Below are 25,442 nucleotides of genomic sequence, written 5' to 3'. Positions count from 1 at the left end.
CTTTCCATAGGTTGTCTAGTCCTTGCCCATATGGAAATACCATTCTGTGTAGCCTCAGTTGTATTGTACATATGATTGATTTCACATTCTGTGTTTTTCATGTAACATTTACATTTTCATTTAACATCTTAAGCACATTTTCATGTGTTTATAATACCTAGAACCAAATTTAAGAACAGGGATTGGAGTTTTATGTTGCTGTGTATATGTCAGACTAGCTTTTATATATTTTCCCTTTCTGCTACCTTAGAAAGTTTTCGTTCCAAATAGAAGTCATTTTTGCTCACTACAATCATTTTTTGTCAAAAATTTGAATGAAGAATTATTTAGTGCAGCAACTTTGATTCCCTTTGTCTTCTTGTGGCTTAAGCAACCAGATCAGTGCCTAACACATAGCAGAATTTCAGTAAATTTTTGTTGAATAGATACTTTGGATTATTTAAATTTTATGGGATTGGGGTATTATAGTTATTTGATAGTTAATTCAAAATATGTTTCATTTCAATACGTGGTAAAGATTATTTTTAAATGTTTTAGTTTCTTTCTTTTCATGGCACAATTATTTAAAATATGCCACTTGACTATTTCTGTAGGGGATTTGAGTGAGTATCAAGTAAAACTTACATATATAATCTGACCATTAAAATGAAAATAAGCACTTCAGATGCTTCTTTGAAAGATAGTAGTAATTAATAAATTCCAATAGTAAAGTCCTTAAATTACTTAGAGGGAGGAAGAGACTAATGAGGTTACTGTAATTAAGCATGCATTAAACATATGAGAGTTCCTGGATTGTCAAGTAATAAGAGAAACGAGATACCTTATATTTTGCCTTTTTTTTTTTTTTTTGCAATCTGACAAGAGAAATGCATTTTTCTTGGGAGACCATTATTCATTTATTCAAATATTTGTTAAATGTCTATTATGTGTTATGATATGAAAAAGACAGTGAAAAGCAGCAGTAAAGAGGGACTGTCTCTAACCCTATGAGAAGAGACATACACAAGCGTGATATGTGTAGAAGAGGAGAGAGAGAGTGCTCACTGTGCCAGAGGATTTGGGCAATGGTTCACTGAGGGAACTGACACTCAGGCTGAGACTTCAAGAGTTCTTAGAAATTAGCTCAATATAGAATCCAAAGAGAGGTGGGGAAGCACATAGGTATAATCCATGAGATGGCAGAGAGTCTGGCACATCAAGTATGAAAGGAAGTCAGTGTCAGAGAGTGACATGACATTGACCTCTCAAGGAGAGGCAGAAGAGATAGACTGGGTCCCAATCACTCCACTAAAGCACTGAAGACTTTTCAGCAGGAAAGTAATGTGATTAGACCTGCATTTGGGAGAAATCACTCTTCCTATACCCTCTTACAGGTGATGCTAGTGGTAAAGAATCTGCCTGCCAATGCAGGAGATGCCAGAAATGAGAGTCTGATTCCTGAGTCAGGAAGATCAGAGATGGCAACCCACTCCAGTATTCTTGCCTGGAAAATTCCAGCACATTCCAGCACTATGGTGGGCCATAGTCCATGGAGTCACACGAACACAACTGAGCATGCACACCCCACCATTCTTACTTAACTCTTCCTACAGAATGAAGGATTCATTAAAGGAGAACAAGCATAAACAATGGGAGACAAGAGTGAGTGCTGTTGGATAACTTCTGGTGAGAGGTGGCTGTGTCTTGGAGTTGGCTTCCAATAGAGGAAATGGTGAAATGTAAATGTTGCCTATTTAGGGAATAGGATCACCAGGATTTGATGCTTGAATGGGGTGTGAGGGAGAGGCTCAAGAATGACTCCTAGTGTTCTCATTTGAAAAACACCGGAATGGACAAGAAAACCAAATGAAAGGCATGAAAAGCAGATTCAAGGAAGATGCTGAAACAGTTTTTAACATCTTGAGGTTGAAGAGCGTATGAGACATCCAAGTAAACACATGAAATAGACAGTTGAATATTTGGGCCTGGCATTTCAAGTATAGATGGGTTCTGCAGATAGAAATTCAGGAGAGTGTTCATACAGAGAAGGTATTTCAAGTTGTGGGCATGGTTCTGGAGAGATTTAATAGAGAGAGAGGAGAGGAGGTCCTGTGTCAGATCAAAAGGATCATTATTCAGGGGCCATTGGGCAACATGTTGACTCAAGTTGTCTGTAGCCCTTTCTATTACAGAAGACAGATTTCTATCTATGACCATGATAATTTGATTTTCCCTGGTGGCTCAGATGGTAAAGAATCTGCCCGAATGTGAGAGAACCAGGTTCAATCCCTGGATCAGGAAGATCCCCTGAAGAAGAGAATGGCAACCCACTCCAGTGTTCTTACCTGGAGAATCCCATGGACAGAGGAAGCTGGCAGGCTATAGTCTATGGGGTCACAAAAAGTCGGACACTACTGAGCGGTAACACTTTCACTTTCAGCTTGCAGTTTGACTTCTTCCCAACTTATAAAAAAAGCAAGTCAGTTATTAAAATACTGTAAGGTAATTGCTTTAATGGAGGTCTATACAAAGCCCATTGTAGCTATAACTAAAGTACTGTAGAAGTCCTTCCAGGTGATTTTTATGTCTTTTCACATTTTTATTTTTCTATTAAGCATTTTGTCAATATCATCAACATGTATCTGTGAGCTATTGGGAAGAGGATAGTATTTTATGATGTCTTCCTGTTCCCCAGAAGTTTATAATCTAGTACAGGGGTGAATACATAGTAACTGTTGAATGAAGGTCTCTAGACTTCTGGAAAGACATTACAGAAGAGACACCACTTGATCAGAGACTTGAAGAATTAGTAGCAACTGCCAAGCAGAAAATGGCTGTATCTGAACAACAAAGGAAAAATATAGTGGAGAGTTATAAGGAACAAGTCATAGACTGTAGAAGGAGGTCCTGGCTAACAGATAAGAGTAGACACATGAGTGTATGGTCTATTCTTATCTCTATATAAGTCTAATATTGGGTGTATACTGTGAGTAATGGCAGAAATAGGGAGGTGGCTGGACAGAAAGGCAAGGCTAGATTGGAGAGTCCTTATACAGTGTATTTAAAAAAGGGAGAGAGAATAATAAAAAGAGTTCAACACAAGGCAGAGTCATTTGCAAATGTAGATGAGTAGAGAGTCAGGATCAAGTATTCACATTAGAGGTAATATCACTGTGACAGTATTGAGGAGATATGGGAGAGAAATAAGGTTAGATCATGACCATAAAGAGCTCTGAAAAGTGATGATGAAAGCCAGAGCTTGGAGAGAGAAAGTGAGACTAGGGTAAAGTACAGGGATGCCAGAGGCATTCAGGGCTTATGTAGAAGACATGGTAGTAGATTAGATTAGAAGCGTGTGTGCACATGTACACATGTGGGGGTGTATTTAGGGAATGGGTGGGTCATGGGTGAGCGGGGTAGAGGAATGTATGTTGTTATTCCACTTTGGGCACAAAGGAGGTTGAGGGCTTGCTCCCAAAGGTGGGCGTGAGATGTGCTCTTACAGCCCCTTGTCTGTTCTTGTCTCTTGGCCATAGCCAGTTCTTTCTGGTAGTGGAGACATCCATTCAACAGTTATTGATTATTTATCAGTCCTTCCTCCAGACTACAAACTCCTGGGGGGCAGGTAGACATGCCCTCTTCATCCTGGGATACTATTCTCCTCCCATTAATCTTGCCAAGCTTTCCATGTTGAAGAAGCTTAGAAAATGATTGATGGACAAACAGCCATATTAGAAGACTGCTACAGAGATTCGAGTTTCAGGGAAAAAATATGTATGTATGTGTATGTATGTGTGTGTGTATGTCATCTTTAAAATGTGCATGATTTTCAAAATTAAAATGTTAAATCATGATAAAACTTCAAGAATTTCTGCAAAAAAAGAAAAATGAAATGCCAAAAATAAATATTTGGAAGCGTCTCTAATCCAGTAAGTAGAAAAGATTCGCTATGTATTTAATTGAATATGTGGGCCAGGAAAGTGTTGCCATAGCTTTCTTTTACCATGAAGAACATAAATAAATATGCTTTAAAATGATTCCTGTTCTTTACCCCCTTCTACCTCCAATGAGGTAAAGAATTTTAAATTGCAAATGAAAAAAAAAATTATAGCTAAATGTACTATTTTCACACAAGTAACTATGAGATAGAAAACACTCAGAAACATGCCGGCACATACACAGAAGAATTTATAATAAAGTTGTGAGAAACCTTCTCATCTAGTGAGCTATTTCCTAGAAGAAAGCAATGCACCCTGAAATTGCACCCTGATGCCTTCCTTCAAAGATTTTAGGAATCTTTAAGCAGTGTATGTGTGTGCACATGTGTGCATGTTCACCAAGAAAGAAAAAGAGAAATTGGTCTAAAAAAAGTTGCTTCTAAGGATTAGGATTAATTCTTTGTTGTTTACTTTATAAATATGACTGGTTTTCATCTTCAAAGTATGTGACTGTTAAGTGTCTGTTTTGGGGGCGGACTCCTATCCAGCTGCGGTCCAGAGTTTGCCTGCCATTAACCCAGTTGCTCCGTCACTGTCTCCATTTATAGTTGGGTTTGTGAAGTGTTTAAAATAGGAACTCTGGGTTTCTGCTGATCTTGAGTCATCAAAGAAAAGAAAAGCTTTATTCGTTCTTATATTCAATTCCATCCATTCAGACTTTTTTTAAGATTGACATGGTTGACTAGAAAAATCTAACCTTATATGTTTTTAGGTTAAAACTGAATCTTCTGTACTCTCTTCTTCAGAGTATCAGGATCTTACTGAGTATTTATTTTGGAGTTTTTTCATGATATATATTTTAACAAACTGCTTAATGTGGAAATAACATCTTCTATTGAGTACTATTGGGACCACCTTCCTAGAGAGGGAAATGCTGCTCCACCAAGACAAGAATTTTCATGTTACTTAAATTACAAAAGGAAATGGCAAGTTGGCTCCCTGAGAGACTATCAGAAAAAGGGGGGAAAAAAGATAACTCTATTCAACAGTTTCTTGTAACTTAACAGAAAACTAAATTTAAAATTACAAAATCTCTGGGAAACTACAACTGAGACAAATCACAAATGATAGGAAAAGATAACTGTCGCAGTCAGAACCCAATAAAAATGATAGCACACAGAATCCAGCCCCTTCCAAGGAACTGATTTATAAATGTCCTGTGTATATAGGTCTGTTTGGGTATAGAGAAGCCATTAGGGACGGAATGATAATCTGGGGCTAGCAGAGTCAGAATTGTCATCCTGTACATTCAAGAGGACCAAAGGGTGGGGGAGCAGTTAATTGTGAATAGGAGAAAAGAGTGTTGTAGAAGAAAGACCCTAGAAAGGACCAGTGACCTTGGCTGATAGCTGGGGACATCACAATCAGGTTGCTGGAAGAAATGTGACTCAAGAGGTTTTTAGTATCTGTCGACAGGGGCACTGTTGTCCTCTTTGGTTTAACACTGTTGTGTTTTCTCCTTCTACTTGCTCAATGAAAACCACTACAATATTGTAAAGTAATTAGCCTCCAACTAATAAAAATAAATGAAAAAAAAAGAAAGAAAATAGCATCCCCTAATCACTGTGACAATAAAAGCCATTGCCACACATTTCTAATCTCTCCCTGGTCACTAGGTGATTCCCTCTCCAGCTGAGAACCACTATAATTTAATCAAATGTCCCTGGGCTTGTTTTAATCTTTATCTCTAGCTGAGATCACCATAAAGCTATCCTCAGATAGCCATATATCTAAATAGATCTACTTGGATATTATGGCAAGAATAGGATAGCTGTACCATCTCCAGCCCCACAGCCACATCCCAGGAGGGAAGGAGGAAAGGGGAAAACTAGGAAGGGATGATGCTATGTCAGGAGAGCTCTAGTTTTTCCAGAAATGCTTTGCATACATCTCATAGGCCAGAGCTGCATCACATGGCAACTCCTGCCTGCAAAGTAATCTAGGGAAGTGTGAGCATATTGCTGCTCTTAATAAAACTGAAATCTTTTGAGTAATGAAGAAGGGGAGTATGTATGTGAAAGCAGTTAGCAGCATCTGCCCCCCTGCCGTGTATATCTCTCTAATGGCTTGGTGTGGATAAATGACACTAGAATAATACAAAGTCTTGTATTGTTGCTTCTTATACATATTGGAATTTATTTGGAAATTAATGAACAACCAAAATAGGGGGTAGTTATTCATTTCTTGTGTTAATAAATCTAATCATATTAAGGAAGAGCAGAATTAAAGCATTCTGCTACTGGTGTGTGTACAGATCCCTAATACATCAGTGCCTCAGGATGAATGTTTGAATTTTCAGACCTTCTCTAAGCCTTTACTTATTCCCAGACTAACCAAGACCTCTCACAGTTAAGCAAAAGGTCTCTTAATCTTTGTGCTCTTAGGTTATTTTTAGGATATTCAGCAAGTATTTTTGAATTGAACAAATGAATGCAACAGGAATAGAAGATATAAAGGGAGGAGAAGGCTGCTTTTGTGTTATCTTTAGTAAATCACTCTTAACAGGAATCTTTGATCCTAAATTTAGTATTTCTTTGATTGTGCCAGGGGTATATGTTTATTCCTCTCAACACTCCTCATTTTTATTTTTGTTCCCTCTGTTTAGCCCATCTTCTTTCTTTTTCTAGTATTGCACTTTATGGTGATCAAGTCTTCGGGCAGTTTGTTTGAGATCACATTGTTCAATTTATTTTTCTTGACTCTGATATTTCAGTATGTATTGTAAAAATTCATTACCAAGTCCACTGTCATAATTTTTTCCCTCTATTTTTTAAAAAAGAGCTTTATCTCTTACATTTTGATTTGGGGTTATTCTTTGTATGTGATGTAAAGTAAGGATCCAGCTTAATTCTTTTGCATGCGGATGTCCAGTATTCCCAGCATCACTTACTGTAAAAACTATCCTTTCCCCATCAAATGATCTTGGCACCCATGTCAAAAATCAAGTGACCATGGATGCGAGGGTTCATTTCTGGGTTCTCTGTTCTATTTCATTAGTCTATGTTTGTCTTTATGCCAGTAGAACATTGTTTGCTTATTATAATTTTGTAATAAATTTTGAAGTTGCATGTGGGAACTTCAATCTTCTTTTAAGGTTGTTTTGGCTATTCAGTCTCTTGAGATTCCATTTTTCGTAAAAGTTCAGTTGGAATTTTGACAGGGATTACATTAGATCTGTACGTTACTATGGATAGTATTAATGTATTTGCAATGCTGTCTTTCAATCCATGAAGATTGTATGTCTTTCCGTTTAATTGTGTCTTCTTTAATTTATCAGCGGTGTTTTGTACTTTTCAGCGTGTAATTCTTTCACCTCTTTGGTTAAGTTTATTTTTTTTTCCCCTAAGTTTTTTTTCTTTCTTTCTGATGTTATTATAAGTGGAATTGTTTCCTTAGTTTATTTTCTGGATTGTTCATTGCACAGAAACACAACTGATTTTTGTGTTAGTCTGTGAACTCTTAGATGGCGGGAGTCATGCCTTCTTTATGTTTTGCAGAGTTAATACAAAAATTTAGTAACATTTGTTAATATTTGTTTATGTATATTTATTTCTCAATAGCAGTAATCTTTGACTTTTTTTTTTTCTTTTTCTCTCTCCTGCTTTAGGGTACTACTAGTTCAACAGCTTCTCCTCCAGTCTCCACCCCTGTCACGGGACATAAAAGGATGGTCATACCAAACCAACCCCCTCTGACAGCAACTAAGAAGTCTACACTGAAGCCACAGCCTGCACCCCAGGCTGGACCAATCCCTGTGGCTCCAATTGGAACACTAAAACCCCAGCCTCAGCCTGTCCCAGCTTCTTACACTACAGCATCCACCCCTTCAAGACCTACCTTCAATGTGCAGGTGAAGTCAGCCCAGCCCAGCTCTCACTACATGGCTGCTCCTTCACCAGGACAATTTTATGGTTCAGGGCCAGGGGCCCAAGGTTATAACACTCAACCAGTTCCTATCTCCGGGCAAGGTCCCCCTCCTTCTACACGGGGAGGCATGGATTATGCATATGTTCCACCACCAGGACTTCAGCCTGAACCTGGGTATGGGTATGCCCCCAACCAAGGGCGCTATTATGAACCCTATTGCCCAGTGGGGCCTGGCTATGGGGGCAAAAATGACTCTGATCCTTCCTATGGTCAACAAGGCCATCCAAATACCTGGAAGCGGGAACAAGGGTATACTCCTTCTGGCCCTGGGAACCAGAACCCTGCTGGGATGTATCCAGTTGCTGGTCCCAAGAAGACCTACATCACAGATCCTGTTCCAGGCCCCTGTGCACCACCCCTGCAACCAAAGGTAGGAAACTTATTAACATAGTGGTGGGAATAAAAGGGTACCTATCTCAGCCTGCCTTCCCCAGAAAGCAGAGCCTAAGGCAAAAGTATTAATATATGTGCTACTTTCATTTCATTAAAAAGTACAGTCTGAAGGAAGTGCTTGGATAGAGGCAGGAAAATGGGGAGATCCTATTTGGGGATATGGGAAAGTGTTACCAATAAGAATTCTGTTAAGTATCAAGTACAACTAATTGTTCAGTTTTGAAGGACCAGCTTCCAAAAGACCATATGAACCATAGCAGCTTGGGATAATCTCTTCCTTGGTAAAAAAGGAAAAATAATTTATTTTCCAGCTCTTGTCTCCTGTTGATCAAAGCCTTCTACCATGGGTTAGAGACTTCCTCACACTTAGATGTTGCATTTACTTGGTCACTAAATAGATCTGAAGCATCTAATGTCTTAGCAGGGGATAGGAAATCCCTAGGTGTGGAGGTGAGAGGTGCTCAGGGCAACACAAGATGAACTGCTGTCAGATTGGGCTCTTGTGAAGGTGGTCACATCCCAGGCAAAGTTGGTGCCACAGTGACTGCTAGGGAAGAACAAGTGGATAAGGGCCCAGGAGACAGCTGAGGCTAAGGTAATACAGATACCTTGCCTAATTTTCTTTGGGAGAGGGCTTCAATATAGTGGCCCTTGTTTATCGATATCAGTGATCCTCCAGGAAAAATATTACTCTCCAACCTTTAATTCTATTAGGCAACTTAAAAAATTTCTTTATGACAGTTCTCTTGTTTATTGTTTGATTAAATTTCAAGCGTGTGTGAGTTTTAAGTCAACATGTTATCAACTTCATATGAATAGCCAATATACAATACTGTACACACCTACTCACCTACAGCTTGGATTTTTCTTCACTGCTAGAACCAACATGATGATGTTTCCTCTCACCATGAAAAGAGTAATCAAGGAGAGTTACTAGGAAGGAGTGAGATGGAAAAACAAATCTAGTTTCCAGCCATTGTGTTAAAACCAAGCCTTCCCTTCCCTTTAGTTAGAACCGTGAGAAATTAGAATTTGGAGAAGCCTGGATTAAATAGAAGTTCATTGGTAACCTGGGTGGATGGAAGTTTGTATCATATATATTTAACCCTTTACACATTTGAGATTGTCAATTTCGAGACATATCCATTTGCATTTTCTACATTACAACAAAAATTAGTGAGGTCCTTACTTTTCCAGGGGATTTATTCAGTCACTTCTCACATGAAAGCATCAGCTCTGGTGCAGATGGATTTTAGGTTCCTTAGGGGTTAGGAACCCTTCCTAGCAGGTGGGGCCTGAGGATAGCTAGAGGTATCCATCTATCTTATGAATGTGCATTACATGGAAGTGGACCAGCCATGATCATTTTCCAACATAAAGACTCCAAGCAAAAATGTTAAGTGTTTTTGAGACATTACTCTTGGGCAGGCTTTCTTTTGAAAAATCTCTTTATGAAAAGAAATGTTATTAAGGGTTTTCTGTTTTATTTTTAAAAAAATATTGCCCAAAATAGCCAACCTGGACAGCCTTGCCCTTTGTTAACATTGCAGTATATTTATTTTCATCCCTCCTGACCCTGAAGTGACCTGTTCGGAAAAAAATGGTGTTATTCAACTTTACCTCACTTTGGGAGAACCACAACAAATTCTTCTATAGAAGATTGAAAGTTTAGGTTGAGACAATGGTCTTCACTGTTTAAGTTCAAATGGCTGTGCAATTTTGCCCTGTCTGAAGCAGCCTGACTGTAATAGCATTACTGGGTGATCATCCTAAGGGCAGGGGACTCAGGCCTGAGTTGTTTAATGATCCTATTACCCAACCTGGGGAAACAGACATGAGACAGAGCAAAAGTATGTCTAGGTGGAGAGAATGACCTGGTGAGAAGTACTGAACCCAAATTCAAGTTTCCTGTTTTCCCACCATGTCTCTGGGCAATCTGAAACCAATCCAGTGGAGTAGGAAAAAGAATCAGTGCCCACTGCACGACCTGGTTCTAAACTATTAGGTCCAGACACATCACTAGTATTTGGTCCTGTCTTCATCAACTTACTTGAGATGACAGAATGAATTTCTATTAACCACTTTCCAGAAAGCTTGAAACTTTATTTTCCTTATTGGAATAAGATAATATTCAGGGTGATCTATTCCATTATTGAAGATCCTGGATATCAGTAGATTTCATGTCATTAAAAAAAAATTCTGAAATATTTGTTTTTCAACAGTGTCATGTGTTTTAACATCATACTGTACATTTAAAAAATGAAAATCAAATCATGTCCTTTTTGCAGTGATTATTAAGGAGAGTGGCTAGAGGTTGATATTTAGCCATCTGTCTTTGTTTGGGAAAATGGGAAAGAGACTGATGAAGCTACAGATATTGTCTGTGTGTGTTGGGGGGCATTGGTGGATGAAGGGGGTGGTCTCTTTCACAGTTGATCTTTGAGCAGAACACTACTGTATTCAACTGCACCTGTGCACAGAGGACCCTATTGTCTTAAATAGTGACTTGGCTTGGCTAAGCATTGTGACTCTTGGCTTGAGAAACGAGCTCCTAATTCTAATCCCAGTTCCTCCCTTGACATTTTTCTTTCAGCTTGAGGAAAGCCTCTAGACCTTTTTATGTCACGCTCTCAGCCTCAGTAAAGTAGAATGTCATCTTCACTAATTAATTAATGATTGCAAAGGGCCTGGAAATTTCCAAGGTCTGAATAATTGCCAAGTGAGGACTTGGATTCAGCTTTTACATTGGCTTTCATTTATTTCCAATTTTTTTAGGCACTGATGGAAAATATACCTCTGTGCCTTAAAACAATTATCTTTTGTTACTTCGAGAAGTTCTTAGGGATTTGGCATTTAACCCATTAAGGAAAAAGGTTTTTTAAAAATGAAAGAAATGAATCTCCTTTATGTTTGAGAAAAGCTGCTTTAATTTCTCCATGCCGTGGTATAATATAAAAGAGGAGATAGAAGAAAGGAAGGAGAAAATAGGACAGAAAAGGAAAAGAAAAAGAAAGGAAAAGAAGAATGAAGGAAGGAAGGAGAAGCCCAAATCAGAACCTGCAAGGCTTAGGGGATCGTGATTATATTTGTGTTTCCATAATGTGCTGAGCAATGAATTTGCATGCTACAGTAGACCATAATGTAGCATGGACCATCTGAGCCGAGTTCCTTGAAAAATATTGTTATAAGCAAGTTTTAGTGTGTTTTGTTTTTTTTTTTAAAGAGAGAAATGTTCCCTTCTCACTGGAAATCCTCTTAAAGTCACAGTGGAATCTCTCCTCTTTGCCATTTTATGAAAGCTTATATCTGTGACTTGCTGTGTTGTTCACAGCGCTTTTGTCCTGTGTGTTAGCTTCACATTCCTGTGAGATGGGATGCGTATTTTCTCTAATTTTCATGTGAGGTCAGTCAGCTTGAAAGCCTCAGAGCCAGGACCTCGAGGTTCCACTTCCTTGTCATAAACTTCACCTGTGACAGCCTTGGCTCTGGTGAAGAGACAGATTGTTATTGTTGTTCAGTTGCTCGGTCGTGTCCCAACTCTTTGCAACCCCATGAACTGCAGCAGGCAGACTTCCGTGTCCTTCACTGTTTCCCAGGGTTTGCTCAACTCATGTCCATTGAGTTGATGATGCCATCCAACCATCTCATTCTCTGTCACCCGCTTCTTCTCTTGCCCTCAATCTTTCCCAGCATCAGGGTCTTTTCCAATGAGTCAGCTCTTCGCATCAGGTGGCCAAAGTATTGGAGCTTCAGCTTTAGCATCACTCCTTCCAGAAAATATTCCAAGTTGATTTCCTTTAGGATTGACTGGTTTGGTCTCCTTGCTGTCCAAGGAACTTTGAAGAGTCTTCTCTAGCACCATAGTTTGAAACCATTAATTCTTTGACAGTCAGCATGTGCTCCATACTATGAAGAGTGCTGGTACTATGCATCTCGGGAAAGCTGTGAAGACCCACCTAGGTTACATTCTAAAATCATCTGGTAAAATTACCTTGGAAAATCTTTCAGGATGGGGAGAACTTGGAGATCAGCAAACCACCTTTCGATAAATCCAACACAAAGTTTTGTGTTGGTTTATTCAGAGTCAGAACAGATTACTGCTGTTTATTTAGCGTTTGAAACTGGGGGATAGTTAATGTTTCAGAGAGGAGAGTAAAGGTAATGAACTGCTGGGGTCAGTGTTGACAGGCCCCCAAGACCTGGGAATTGTTGAGATTAAGAAAATATCTGAGAATGTTGATATAGTAGCATTTCAAATATTCAAATAATATCAAAATATTTAATTTCCTTTCATTGTGGAAAAGAGAAGGTGGTATAGATTGGGTGTCCGGCAGAAAATTGGTGGCATTTGGGAGAAAGCTTTAGGGTAATCCTCTTACTAAATATCACACAATTCCAGAATCAGAGAAACAAAGAAGAGATAGTTAGGATATGGAGAGGGATGGATACAGATACAGGTTTCGGGTCAGATAATTACTAGCTCTTCACCAGAGCTAGTAATACTTGGATCTGCATAAAGCTGAGGATGGAGGAGATTGCTTGTAGAGGACAGTGACTATAATATTAGTAATTCCTCTTTGCACAGGGCTTTTCCGTTTCCAAAATGCTTTGTGGATCTCGCAGAAAAATGTGAGTGATAAGCACAGATAGAGATATTTGTCTCTCTTTTACTGATGGGGATTCAAAAGCTCAGTAACGAGAGTCACTCACCTAAGTTCATATGCCAAATTCATAGGTGAGCCACAATTCCAAATTGGGTTTTTAGAAGGATGTCCTCTTGCTTTCTCCACCTGGTAAACTGTGGATGTTGTTTTGGTGTTTGGGTGCAATGCGTGCCACATCTGCATCACCAGCCACTGTATGTGGCTCTGCTGTGGCCCTCCAGATGGGCAGACACGTCAGTGGGCTCTGACAGTTATGGTGTTGTGTCATGAGATTAGCAGCTGGAGGGGGAAGCACCAGTTGAACCCCTGATGGGCACCCAGCCTTTGCACTGTGGGGCTCTGCTTCCTCTTCCTCATCACCCATGTACAGTTTATCCCAGTGTTTCTACCTTCACAATATCTCCATTCTACTTCCTTATTGAGATCCCCCTTGCTACTGTCCTGGTTCAGTTGTCCTGCCTGAGCCGTTAAAATGGCCTCTTAATAGGTGTCTCTACCTCTAGTCAGAGACACCGTTCAATCCCTGGGTCAGGAAGATTCCCTGGAGAAGGAAATGGCACTCTTGCCTTTTCCCACTCTTGCCTGGGAAATCCCATGGACAGAAGAGCCTGGCAGGCTACCACCCATGGGGTTGCAAAAGAGTCAGACACGACTGAGCGACTGAGTGTGCACGCGTGCATGCACTACCTCTAGTCTGTCTCCACATTCATTCATTCTGTACCTGCTGCCAGATTAATATTTCTACTCTACAGCTCTGCGCTTGTCACTAACTGCCTTAAAAAAAAAAAACAAACTGTCAGAAGTTCCAAGCCAGTTATGGGATGAATTGAAACTCCAGCTTAGATTCCAGTTTTATCTCCCCCTTTAAGCATCCCAGCTTCCAGCTAAGAAATTATCTGCCTAGATAGTTCTCATCTTGGGAGCTTTTGTCATGGAACACCTTCTTTCTTGAATGCCTTTCCGGACCTCCCTGCAAATTAAATATTTGCATATTCAGTGTGACCCATTAAGACTGAGCTAAAGTGGTCATCTCTCTTGTGAAGTTTTGTCTTTCTAAAATTAAGCTGTGCGGTTTTTACTCTCTCATGGAAAGTTCCACACTTTTAATGTACTAGAATCACTTATGTACCTGTCTTCCACCAGCCTATGCATGCCTGCTAAGTTGCTTCAGTCATGTCCCATCCTTTGTGACCCCACGGACTGTAGCCAGCCAGACTCCTCTTTCAGTGAGTTTCTCCAGGCAAGAGTACTGGAGTGGGTTGCCATGCCATTCTCCAGGGGATCTTCCCAACCCAGGGACAAACTGGTGACTCTCATGTCTCCAGCATTGGTAACTGGGTTCTTTACCACTAGAACCATCTGGGAAGCCCCACCTACCTAAGATTTAGAGGAAAAAAATCAGATGGTATCTGAACACTGTTCCCTACTGAATAACTAAGACAGTACATAATACATTCTTGTTTAATGAAGATGCTTGAAGAAGCGCCCTATGTCCTAGTGAAATAAGGAGTAAGCCCTGCTTTAGAACATAGCAGATTGATAATCAAAATGCCAAAACCCAAACCTACACCACCAAATCAGCTTAGGCGAACTCAGTAACACACATGTTGTCACATCAGCAGTTTAATATCTAAAGTAGTTATGCAATTTCTCATGTTCACAATTGTGCTAATATTTTACACTCCTTCTGGAATATATGTGTTTATGTTTATGCTTTTATGTGCATAGTGTGTTTTACTTTCTGCATTTGCCAAATGTCCATAGAATTTGTTGATTTGAATTCTTTAGTTATCTCTTTGGGGTTCAATTTTTTTTTCATTTATTTTTATTAGTTGGAGGCTAATTACTGGGGTTCAATTTATATGCAATAAAATGTATGCACCTGAGTGCATCACAGTCAAGATAGAGAACATTTCTATTTCACCATGGAGGTTTCTCAGGCCCACTTGCAGAGTCCCCTTTACTGTCAGCCCCAGGCAACCTTTATGCTTTCTAACATGGATTATTTTTACCTTTGCTAAAATTGCATATAAATAAAACCATATATTAATAGTATACAGTCTTGCATCTAGACTGGTTTTACTCATAATTTTTTTAGCTTTATTTGTATATGTATCCATTGTATGGATATGCTATATTTTGTTTACTCATTCACTTGTTTGGAGGCACTTTTTTTTCCATTTTAAATTATGAAAAAAGCTGCTATGAGCATTCATGTACAAGCCTTTATATGAACATAATTTTTTCTTGGATAAATACCTGGCAGAGTTATTGCTGGCTCGTGTGGAAACTATTTAACTTTGTAAGAGAATGCCAAACTGTTTTCCTGAATGTACCATTTTACAATCTCACCAACAATGTATGAGAGGGCCAGTTGTTCCCTAACCCTAGAAACACTTCATATTATCAGCCTTCTTAATTTTAGCTATTTTCATGCTCTATAGATATATCTGATTGAGGTTCATATTTACATTTTACTTTTGATTAATGATGTGGAACACTTGTTATTCATGCACTTGTTGGCCATTTGTATATCTTCTTTTGTAAAGTGTTATCAAATTTTTTTTGCCTACATTTTAATTGCTTTGTGTCTTTAATAAGAGTACATTTTATATTGTGAATAAGAATCCTTAGATATATGCATTGCCAGTATCCCAGTCTGTAACTTTAATTTTCATTTTCTTAATGTTGTTTCCTAGGAGCAGAAGTATTAAATTTTGATGAAAGTCAGTTTATCACTTTTATTTTCTACAGTGTATGCTTTTTGTGTCTTTAGATATTTTTGCCTCCCCATGGTCACAGTCAGTTTTTTCTATGCTTTTTTTTTTTAGATTTTTTTTTTCTTAAGGTAAATTCAGGGCTACAATTCACTTCAAAGTTGATTTTTGTGTACTGTGTGAGATAGGGGTCAAAGGTCACCCCCCCCCCCCATTGGTATATACACTTTTCCCAGCAGGAGTTGTTGAAAAGTCTCTTTCAGTTGAAATACCTTGACACCTTTGACAAAAATCAATTGATCACAAATGTGTGAGTCCCTCTGGACTTTGTTCTATCCTATAAACTTATATATCTATCCTTAAGCCAATGCCACACAGTCTTCATCTCTGACTTCTATAAAATATTTTGAAATTTGGAAATATAAGCTTTCCATCTTTATTCTCTTTCAAAAGTGTTTTGACTATTATAAGTCTTTTCCATCTCTGTATAAATTTTGGCTTCAGCTTGTCAATTTCCACAAAATTGCTTGCTGTGATTTCAATTGAGATCTTGTTGAATCTATAGATCAATTTGAGAAGAGCTGATATCTTAATACTGAGTCTTCCAAACTATGAGCATGGTATATCTCTCATTTATGTTTTTATTAATTTTTCTCAACAATGTATAATTGTTTTACTCATATTTTGTTAAATTATTTCTTATTCTGGATGCTACCATAAATGTTTTTTTTTATTTTTTTAGATTCATTTTTATTGGAGTATAGTTGATTTACAATATTGTGTAAGTTTCTGCAGTACACCAAAGTGGATCAGTTGTATGTATTCATATATCCATTCCTTTTAAGACTTTCCCCATATAGGTCACTACAGAGTACTGAGTAGAGTTCCCTGTGCTGTACAGTGCCGCTGTTGTTGTTGTTGTTGCCATTGTTCAGTCGCTGAGTCATGTCTGACTCTGCAGCCTCGCGGACTGCAGCACACAAGGCTCCTCTGTCCTCCAGTCTCCTGGAGTTTGCTCAAATTCATGTCCATTAAGTTGGTGATACTACCTAACCATCTCACCCTCTGTTGCTCCCTTCCATCTGTCCCAGCATCAGGAACTTTTCCAGTGAGTTGACTTTTCTCATCAGGTGACCAAAGTATTGGAGCTTCTGCTTCAGCATCAGCCCTTCCAACGAATATTCTGGGTTGATTTCCTTTAGGATTGACTAGTTTGATCTCCTTGCACTCCAGAGAACTCTCAAGAGTCTTCTCCAGCACCACAGTTTGAAAGCATCAATTCTACAGCACTCAGTCTTCTTTAAAGTCCAATTCACATCCATATATGACTACTGGAAAAGTCACAGCTTTACCCATATGTACCTTTATCAGCAAAGTGACATCACTTTTTAATATGCTGTCTAAGTTTCTCCTAGCTTTCCTTCCAAGGAGAAAGCATCTTTGAATTTCATGGCTGCAGTCACCGTCCACCGTGATTTTGGAGAGCAAGAAGATAAAATCTGTCACTACTTCTGCTTTTTCTCCTATTTGAAATGAAATGATGAGACTGGATGCCATGATCTTAATTTTTTGAATGTTGAGTTTTAAGCCAGCTTTTTCACTCTCCTCTTTCACCTTCTTCAAGACACTCTTTAACTCTTCAATTTCTGCCATTAGAATGGTATCATCTGCATATCTAAGGTTGTTGATATTTTTTTTAGCAATCTTGATTCTATCTTGTGATTCATCTAGCCTGGCATTACAAACAATGGACTCCATCTAAGTTAAATAAGCAGTGTGACAATATAAAGCCTTGTTTTACTCCTTTCCCAATTTTGAACCAGTCCATTCCATGTCTGGTTCCAACTGTCACTTCTTGACCCACATACAGGTTTCTCAGGAAATAAGTAAGGTGGTCTGGTAGTCCCATCTTTTTAAGAATTTTCCATAGTTTGTTGTGATCCACACAGTGAAAGGCTTTAGCATAGTCAGTGAAGCAGAAGTGGATGTTTCTTCTGGAAGTCCCTTGCTTTCTCCATGATCCAACAAATGTTGGCAATTTGGTCTCTGTTTCCTGTCTCTATAAAACCCAGCTGGTACATCTGGAAGTTCTCGGTTCATGTATTAGTTACCTATTTTATATATAGTAGTGTATATATGTTAATCCCAATCTCTCAATTTATCCCTGCCTCCCTTTCTTCCTTGCTAACCATAAATTTCTTTTCTACATCTGTGACGCTATTTTGTAAGTAAGTTCATTTGTACTATTTTTTTTGATTCACATATAGGTGGTATCATATGATATTTGAGTTTGACTTATTTCACTAATTTGCTGTCATTTCTTAGTGTTTGCAAATATGATTTGTTTTAAATATTGACCTTACATCTTACGATCTCTTTAAATTTAACAGTTTTACTACTTAGGACTTCTTAGGCTTTTCTACCTGGTCATTTTATCTGTAAATAAATTCTTCATTCAGTTGTTTATTTCCCTTATGGATAAGAATTTATCCATCAGTTTTCTATGTTTGGAAGATTTGCTTCTTCATTGAAGAAGAGACAGTTTCCTACAAATGTGAAGGTTGTACATTAGAAAAATAATAAATCTTTACTTTCTGCTTCTCTACACTAGCCTATTTAAATTCTTAGAGAAGTTTTCTTCAGTATCACTAAGTTATACTTCCTTAAAATTATAGATGAAAAAACTGAGATGTGAAAAGTTATAGTGACTTGAGGCGTCAGTTATCCAAGTGGTAAGTGGCACATTTGAGTAGAAACTAACACTTTTTTTTTTAATTGCAATTTCTCCCTACATTGTTTTAAGACCAGTGAGATTGGAAGTATAAAGGACATTTAAAAGGTATACTACCCACTGTTAAAAAGAGCTGTTCTCCCAGTCTTAGGCCTCCATACTAACTCTCTAGGCCTCCTTCATCGTAGAAAATGGCATCCATCTGGTCTTCCTAGTTCAGGCTCACAGATGTTCCTCTGAGATAACTTGTTCTTAAGGTCTACATCATTTTGACTCAATCCATCATCTTTCCTTCTCCTAATTTTATTTGAGTATAATTGCTTTACAATGTTGTGTTAGCCTCTGCTGTGCGATGAAGTGAACCAGCTATATGTATATACACATACTCTCTCCCTCATGGACTGCCCCACACTCATCCCACCGCTCTAGGTCATCCCAGAGCACCGAGCTGAGCTTGCTGTTCTTTATAGAAGCTTCCCACTAGCCATCTATTTTACACATGGTAGTGTATATATAGTCCCAGTCTCCTATTTCACCTACCCTCCCCTTCCCATACTGTGTCTACATGTCTATTCTCTACATCTGTGTCTCTCTCTATTCCTGCCCTGGAAATAGGTTCATCTGTACCATTTTCCTAGATTTCACATATATGCATTAATATATGATATTTGTTTTTCTCTTTTTGACTTACTTCATTCTCTATGACAGACTGACCCCCAATGTTAAGTTACCATGAGGATGGATGTCCTGGTATACTAAGACATGTCTGTGAACATCGTTTATTCATTACACTTGTCTAATCTTTTTCATAGATTCAGATGTTTGAAGATATCCCAGGTCCCTAATCTTTTTGGAAAATTAGATAGTTTTAATAAGTGTCTTTAGTAATATGTAACATTTTATATTTAAGGGCAAGAGAATGCACTTCATTTTGCATATGAAATCACTGATTTGTCCCTCTAGAAATCTCCTTCCCTTCTTGGCCAGCTGCAAACACTCACCCTGTCCTATTTCAGAGGAGAAAATATAGTTGTTCCCTTCCCCAGCAAGCAAAGAGGCTTGACCACTATCAATGTATAATAATTAGTGGTAAGCATAAAAATTTTTGACAGATTTTACGCACAGAGTATCGGGAAGTATCCCAAAGAGAAAGTCAAATAGTTGACTTCCCAAAAATGCTACTGCCCTAGAAATATTTACTTGTTCTGTTAGCTCTTTGATTTTCTGGAACGTAGAAAACAGCTTTCAGATACACTTTTAGCAAATAATATGATGTTTGCTGTATTTCATCCTTGAAATTCTGTGAATGTTCTTTAGAAAATATAGTATAGTTTATTTCAGAAGTTTACTTACTTAAATATAACAACTTATATAATAATAATGTGTAGTATTTTTTTTTAACAGATTGGGGTCAGAGCATTATATGACCCCTCCCTGGGGCTTCCCTTAGGGCTCAGCTGGTAAAGAATCTGCCTGCAATTCAGGAGATCTGGGTTCGATCCCTGGGTTGCGAATATTCCCTTGGAGAAGGGAAAGGGTGCCCACTCCAGTATCCTGGCCTGGAGAATTCCATGGAGTGTATAGTCCATGGGGTTGCGAAGAATCGGACATAACTGAGCGACCTTCACTCACTGAGGCATGAGTTGGGTTTATCCATCCAGGCTCTGGACCCATGGGTTTTGGCCAAGGGTGGTTGTACTGTGGGGTTGTCCCTGTGGGGACCTTAAAGGAGGGTAAATTGCTAATTAAAAGGAAGTCATAGCTTTTCTCTTATTGAAGAATAAAGAAATGGAGAATTCAGGACTAGAAAGATCAACCACATCTAGCATTTTTATAGCCCCTTACACAATTTACCAAGCACTTTCATATGTGGGGAAAACCATGCAACAGATCTGGAGGCAACTTACCTAGTAAGTATACCAACACCCTAGCATCATACCAACACCCAGTGTCAGAGGAAGGATGAGCTCTTAGGTCACTGACTGCCAGCCCGAGTGTGTTCTTGCCACTCCATGACACTCGCCTCCATTTACAGCTGTCTGTGTTTACCTGTGTTAGCTCAGTGTACAAGTCCAAACATCAAATATTCTTGGGCCCAACAGTTTAGGGATTAAAACTTTAGGTTTGTATTTCTGGGACGTATTAATAGCTTATTTAACATCTGAAACCCAGGGTTCAGTCAACATTATATTATTAAGAGTCCACGAGGTGAAACTGTATACTAAATATAAGTTCCAGATAGCAAGCCCCTTTTATTGTCTTTATAAATGTTTGGTACATTGATTGCACAAACACAGACCCCTTACTTATTTAGAGTGTATCTTTAGGGACTATTATGAAAAGCGATAAGAGAGTAGAGGTATGCTTTGTATTCTTCATGGATTTGTTAGCTAAATATATATTTCATGGTGCATGCATGCAATCTTTAACATGAATTTGGACAGAATTACTATAAAGATGATACTTATAGTCTTTACTATGTGGCTCAGTGGTAAAGAATCTGCCTGCCAAACAGGAGACATGGGTTCAACCCCTGGGTCGGGAAGATCCCTTGGAGAAGGAAATGGAAACCCACTCCAGTATTCTTGCCTGGGAAATCTCATGAACAGAGGAGCTGGTGGGCTACAGGCCGTGGGGTGGCAAAAGAGTCGGATACCACTTAGCAGCTAAAAACAACAACAATAGTCTTTACCAGAAGAAACCTTATTTTTAATCCTGCTACTCACCCTATCCAAAGGACACAAAGTATTGAACAGTCTCTATGAGATAACTGAGACTATAATATCTGCAGAGACAGGGAAATTGCTAGTGACCAGCTGAGAAGAGAAGAGTTAAAGAAGGCAGGTGGAGAACATGGATGAGGGCCCAGCCAACTGCAGTCCGTGGGCCAATCTCACCTGCCGCTTGGTTTTGTAAATAATGTGTTGTTTGAAACTCAGCCATACTCCCTTGCTTGTGCCTTCTGCCTGAAATGCCTTTCCCCAGGTATCTACTTGGCCTGTTCTCTCACCTCCCAAGAAACTCCACTGTCAGGTTACTTTGCTGGGGAAGTTTTCTCTGACCACCCTAAATTCCCTCCCCTGGCTCCAGGTGTCCCTTTCCACCTTGACTTCATTTCCCCTGTAATATTTATTACCATTGAACATACTGTGTTCAAATATATGATACCCACTAATGTATGATTTCCCCAGTAATGTATGATTAATATGTTTTCCCCACCCCACTTGCCTTCTACTACCTAAGCTCCCCAGCCTTCTTTTTAGCTCCATGATAGTGTTGACATGGTAGATAGATCCTGATATTGGACGTCAAGTCTGAGGTTTGAGTTCCAAACTGCAAGGAATGTCCTATGTGATGACAGATGGGCAAGTACTCTTTGATTATAAATACCATACCTATTTGAAATGTTATTGTTATATTTGGAAAGACTTAGAATAAAAGAGGGTAACTAGAAATCTTAAGTGATAGATGGGGCTGTTAAGTATTTTAAAGCCATATGGATCAATAGCTGCTAATATTGATAAAATATTTGTATCAGGTTCTGTGCTAAGCACTGTCCAGGGATTAGCTCATGCCGTCTTCTCAGTAACACTTTCTAGTAGATAGTGATATTATTTTCACTTTGCAGACAAAAACTGAATCTTGGAGACATCAAGTATCCAGAAGCCCTTTTATAAATTTTCATTAATATAAACAAAGTTAAGAGTTAAAGCCAATGAGGTCATCTTTATTGGATAACAAAACACATGGCTTTCATTTATACATTTACTCACTGAAAAATTATGCAACCTCCATTTTTAGTGCTGAGTTAGAGTCAGAAAGAGGAAAATAATTCCTCTTAAAGCTTACATTCTAGTAATGTTTTCAGAAGAGAAGCAGTAAGACATAATTTTAGACAGTGATAGGTGCTCTGAATATCCACTTCCCAGGTGGCACAGGGTTAAAGAATCTAGCTTCCAATGTAGGAGACATGGGTTCAATCTTTGGGTCAGGAAGGTCCCCTCGAGTGGGAAATGGCAACCCACTCCAATATTCTTGCCTGGGAAATCCCTTCGACAGAGGAGCCTGGTAGGCTATAGCCCGTGGGTCACAAAGAGTCAGACACAACTTAGTGACTAAACAACAGCAACAACAGCTTGCTCTGGATAAAATATTTTAATAATGGGATAAAGAGTGGCTAGTTTAGGTAGCCAGCTCAGGAAAGACATTGAAGAAATGACCTTTGAGCCTAAACCTGAAAAATGCACAGGGGCCAGCTCTTCTAAGATCTGTGTGAGGAAAATTCCAAGCAGATGACAAGGATGAACCCTCTCAGCTTGGCATTTACAGGAATAGAAAGAAAGCCAGGGAAGCTAGTCAAAGAGAATAAATAAAATGAGGTGAGAAAGATGAATAAGGTCCAGATCTTATGGACCATACTAAGAAGTTTGTCCTTATTCTAAAAGAAATGGAAGTCCAATGGAGCATTTCAGCAAGGGAGCAATAGGTCTGGTTTTGTTTTAAGATAACCCCAGCCACTGTGTAAGATCAAAGTAGATGTAGGAAGATTTGTTCTATTCTGCTGCTTCTGTGGTTTCTCTTAAAACTATTGAAAAGATGGACTTATAAACTTTCTTATTTGCAAATAGAAGAGCTATATGTCAAGAAATGTGAAGGTGTGGGCCACTTTATGAGTATAGAGTTTACAGTTCCAGATTCTTATAGTTGTATATTTAAACAGACTCACAGGCTCTAGCTCTAACGGCAATTAGAAGAATATGGTTGTTGAATGAGAAGTAGAAATATCAAAGACACACCACTTACTCTCTCACAAGTGGCGGGGCGAGTTTTCCCCAGACAAGTAGTAATGGAAGCCATGGTAGTTCAAGACATTTGGGAGATGAACTAGAGTTGACTGTTTTTCAAAATCTTCTGGTTTTAATTACTTGCCTGTAAAGATATAGTATGACACAGCTATATATATGTGTGTGTGTGTTTTTTCTTTAAATGGCACTTGAGCAGCCTCTGAACACTGCTACGTTCTTATTGATCAGTGTGAAGTACTATGTTGTTGTTTAGTCTCTAAGTCATGTCCAACTCTTTGTGACCCCATGGACTATAGCCTGCCAGGCTCCTCTGTCCATGGGATTTCCCAGGCAAGAATACTGGAGTGGGTTGCCATTTCCTCCTCCAGGGGATCTTCCCTACCCAAGGATCAAACCCATGTCTCCTGAATTGGCAGGCGGATTCTTGACCACTGTGCCATCAGGGAAGCCCCATTAAGCATTACACACACCCACACACAAAAAGAGCTAACATCCCCGCTTGTTTAGAGAATAGAGCATTTTCCCCCACAATCAGATACTGAAGGATAAATAGTTCACAGGAATTGTAAATGCTAAAAGAAAGGCCCTGAGAAAGTTCTGGTGATCTTCAGAAGAGGTAGCTGTCTTAAGTTTTGCAAGGCTTCAGGGTAGGATGTGATCTCTATTAGTTCTGAATCATAGGAATGAAGGGTTGGAAAGTAGGCAAGGTTAGATTGTATAATTGTCCGGAGCCTCTAATGGCTGTAGAATCAAAAGTTCTTGCTTAATTTAGATTTATTTCAGTATTAATTAACTGCCATTCTGATTCTACATTTTTCTAGCCATTTACCTCTAAACATAAGATCAATTTAAAGGCTGGCTCACAACCTGTATCTTTACACATGATAGCTTAAAGACAAGCATGTGCTGTATAGATAGCACAGTGAACTATACTCATTGGTATCAATAATAACCTATAATGGAAGAGAAAATTTAGAAAAGTAATATCTATTTACACACACACACACACATATATAATCTATGTAACTGACCACTTTGTTGTACACCTGAAACTGAGGCAATGTTATAAATCAACCGTATTTCAATAATTTTCTTAAAAAAGTTAACAGCAACAAAAGACGAGCATGCATAGTGAAGTCTGTAACATAACTTTCGTTTCTTGTCAAAGTTACTTGATAAGTAATAACTAATACATGATGTATATTAACAATAGTGATTTTTAACCTACTAGGAGCTCATGATCCCTTGGCAAGCACATGCTAATCACTTGAGAAACTTTATGCTTAAAAATCTAGTGTGGCAAAATGTCTATGTGTTCTGAAGTTTTAAAGCCTGCTTTCAAGTATAATGCCAGGTATCACCCAAGATGAGTTATTATTTCTCTTTGTGATCCTTTCATGCGCATTGGCTCATTTAGTCTTGGCGGAAAGTATAAAAGAAAAAAGTGTTAATACCCTGATTTTTTACTAAGTGGGAAATTAAGATAGAGAGGGATTAGATTCCATGCCCAAGACCACATGACAAGCTCTTAGCCATGATACTACACAAATTCTCTATGAAAGGTTGTAAACAGACAATTCTCCCTGGTATGCAGCAGCCCCACCTTAAACCTTAAATCCAGTTCTCTTCTGATCTTGTGTAAAACCCATTTGTTAATCTGCTGAGGATACCTTTTCTTAGCGTCGAGTTAATTAAGATGTTACCTGCTAGGAAAGGTTTGTAATAATTTTTCTAACAGATGACATAAGTTCATCTCTTCATTTCTCATCTACCAGTCTGTCCTGCCAGGCACTTATGAAGCATCAGTGTTAGGGTTGTGATGAGTGGGCTACAGAATGGAGATAAACAGAATATCATAGACAAGAACTTAGCCAATAGCCTTGAACTTCAGTGAGGAAAGTACTACTGAGCTCCGAGAGATGCAGGACAAATCGCATGAAGATGCATGAAGACGAAGGCCTCTTCAGAGTCAGTATGTGACATCAGCACAGTGTGTCCACGTGAGAAGGAAGGGCTTGAAACAAAACCAAGAATGCCAGCTTTTCAAGTGTGATATAATTTCCCCCAAACCTGTGAACTGCTTGAAAAATGTCAGGGGTAACATTGTTTTGTACATTGGTACAAGTAATTGACATTGTCATTGGAGAGGTAATCAGCAAAGGGTAAAGGGGAAGAAAAAGTTAAAATAATCTGTAAAACTCAGCCCATTTATATCCAAAGTGGAAAGT

General features: G+C 38.7%; 1 protein-coding gene across 1 annotated transcript in view; it reads left to right on the top strand.

Moving 5' to 3' along the window:
- Positions 1-25,442, top strand: part of LOC122444800 (LIM domain containing preferred translocation partner in lipoma) — a 509,662-nt gene that overhangs the window by 222,740 nt on the left and 261,480 nt on the right. The window contains exon 5 of the mRNA XM_043473440.1: positions 7,585-8,274. Coding sequence (XP_043329375.1) covers positions 7,585-8,274 — 690 coding nt within the window. The remainder of the gene's footprint in view (positions 1-7,584; positions 8,275-25,442) is intronic.

This window comes from Cervus canadensis, chromosome 7 (assembly GCF_019320065.1).
Source record: "Cervus canadensis isolate Bull #8, Minnesota chromosome 7, ASM1932006v1, whole genome shotgun sequence".
Lineage (NCBI taxonomy): Eukaryota > Metazoa > Chordata > Mammalia > Artiodactyla > Cervidae > Cervus > Cervus canadensis.
The sequence above is the reverse complement of the archived record's forward strand: the minus strand, read 5'-3'. Positions and strand labels throughout refer to the sequence as shown.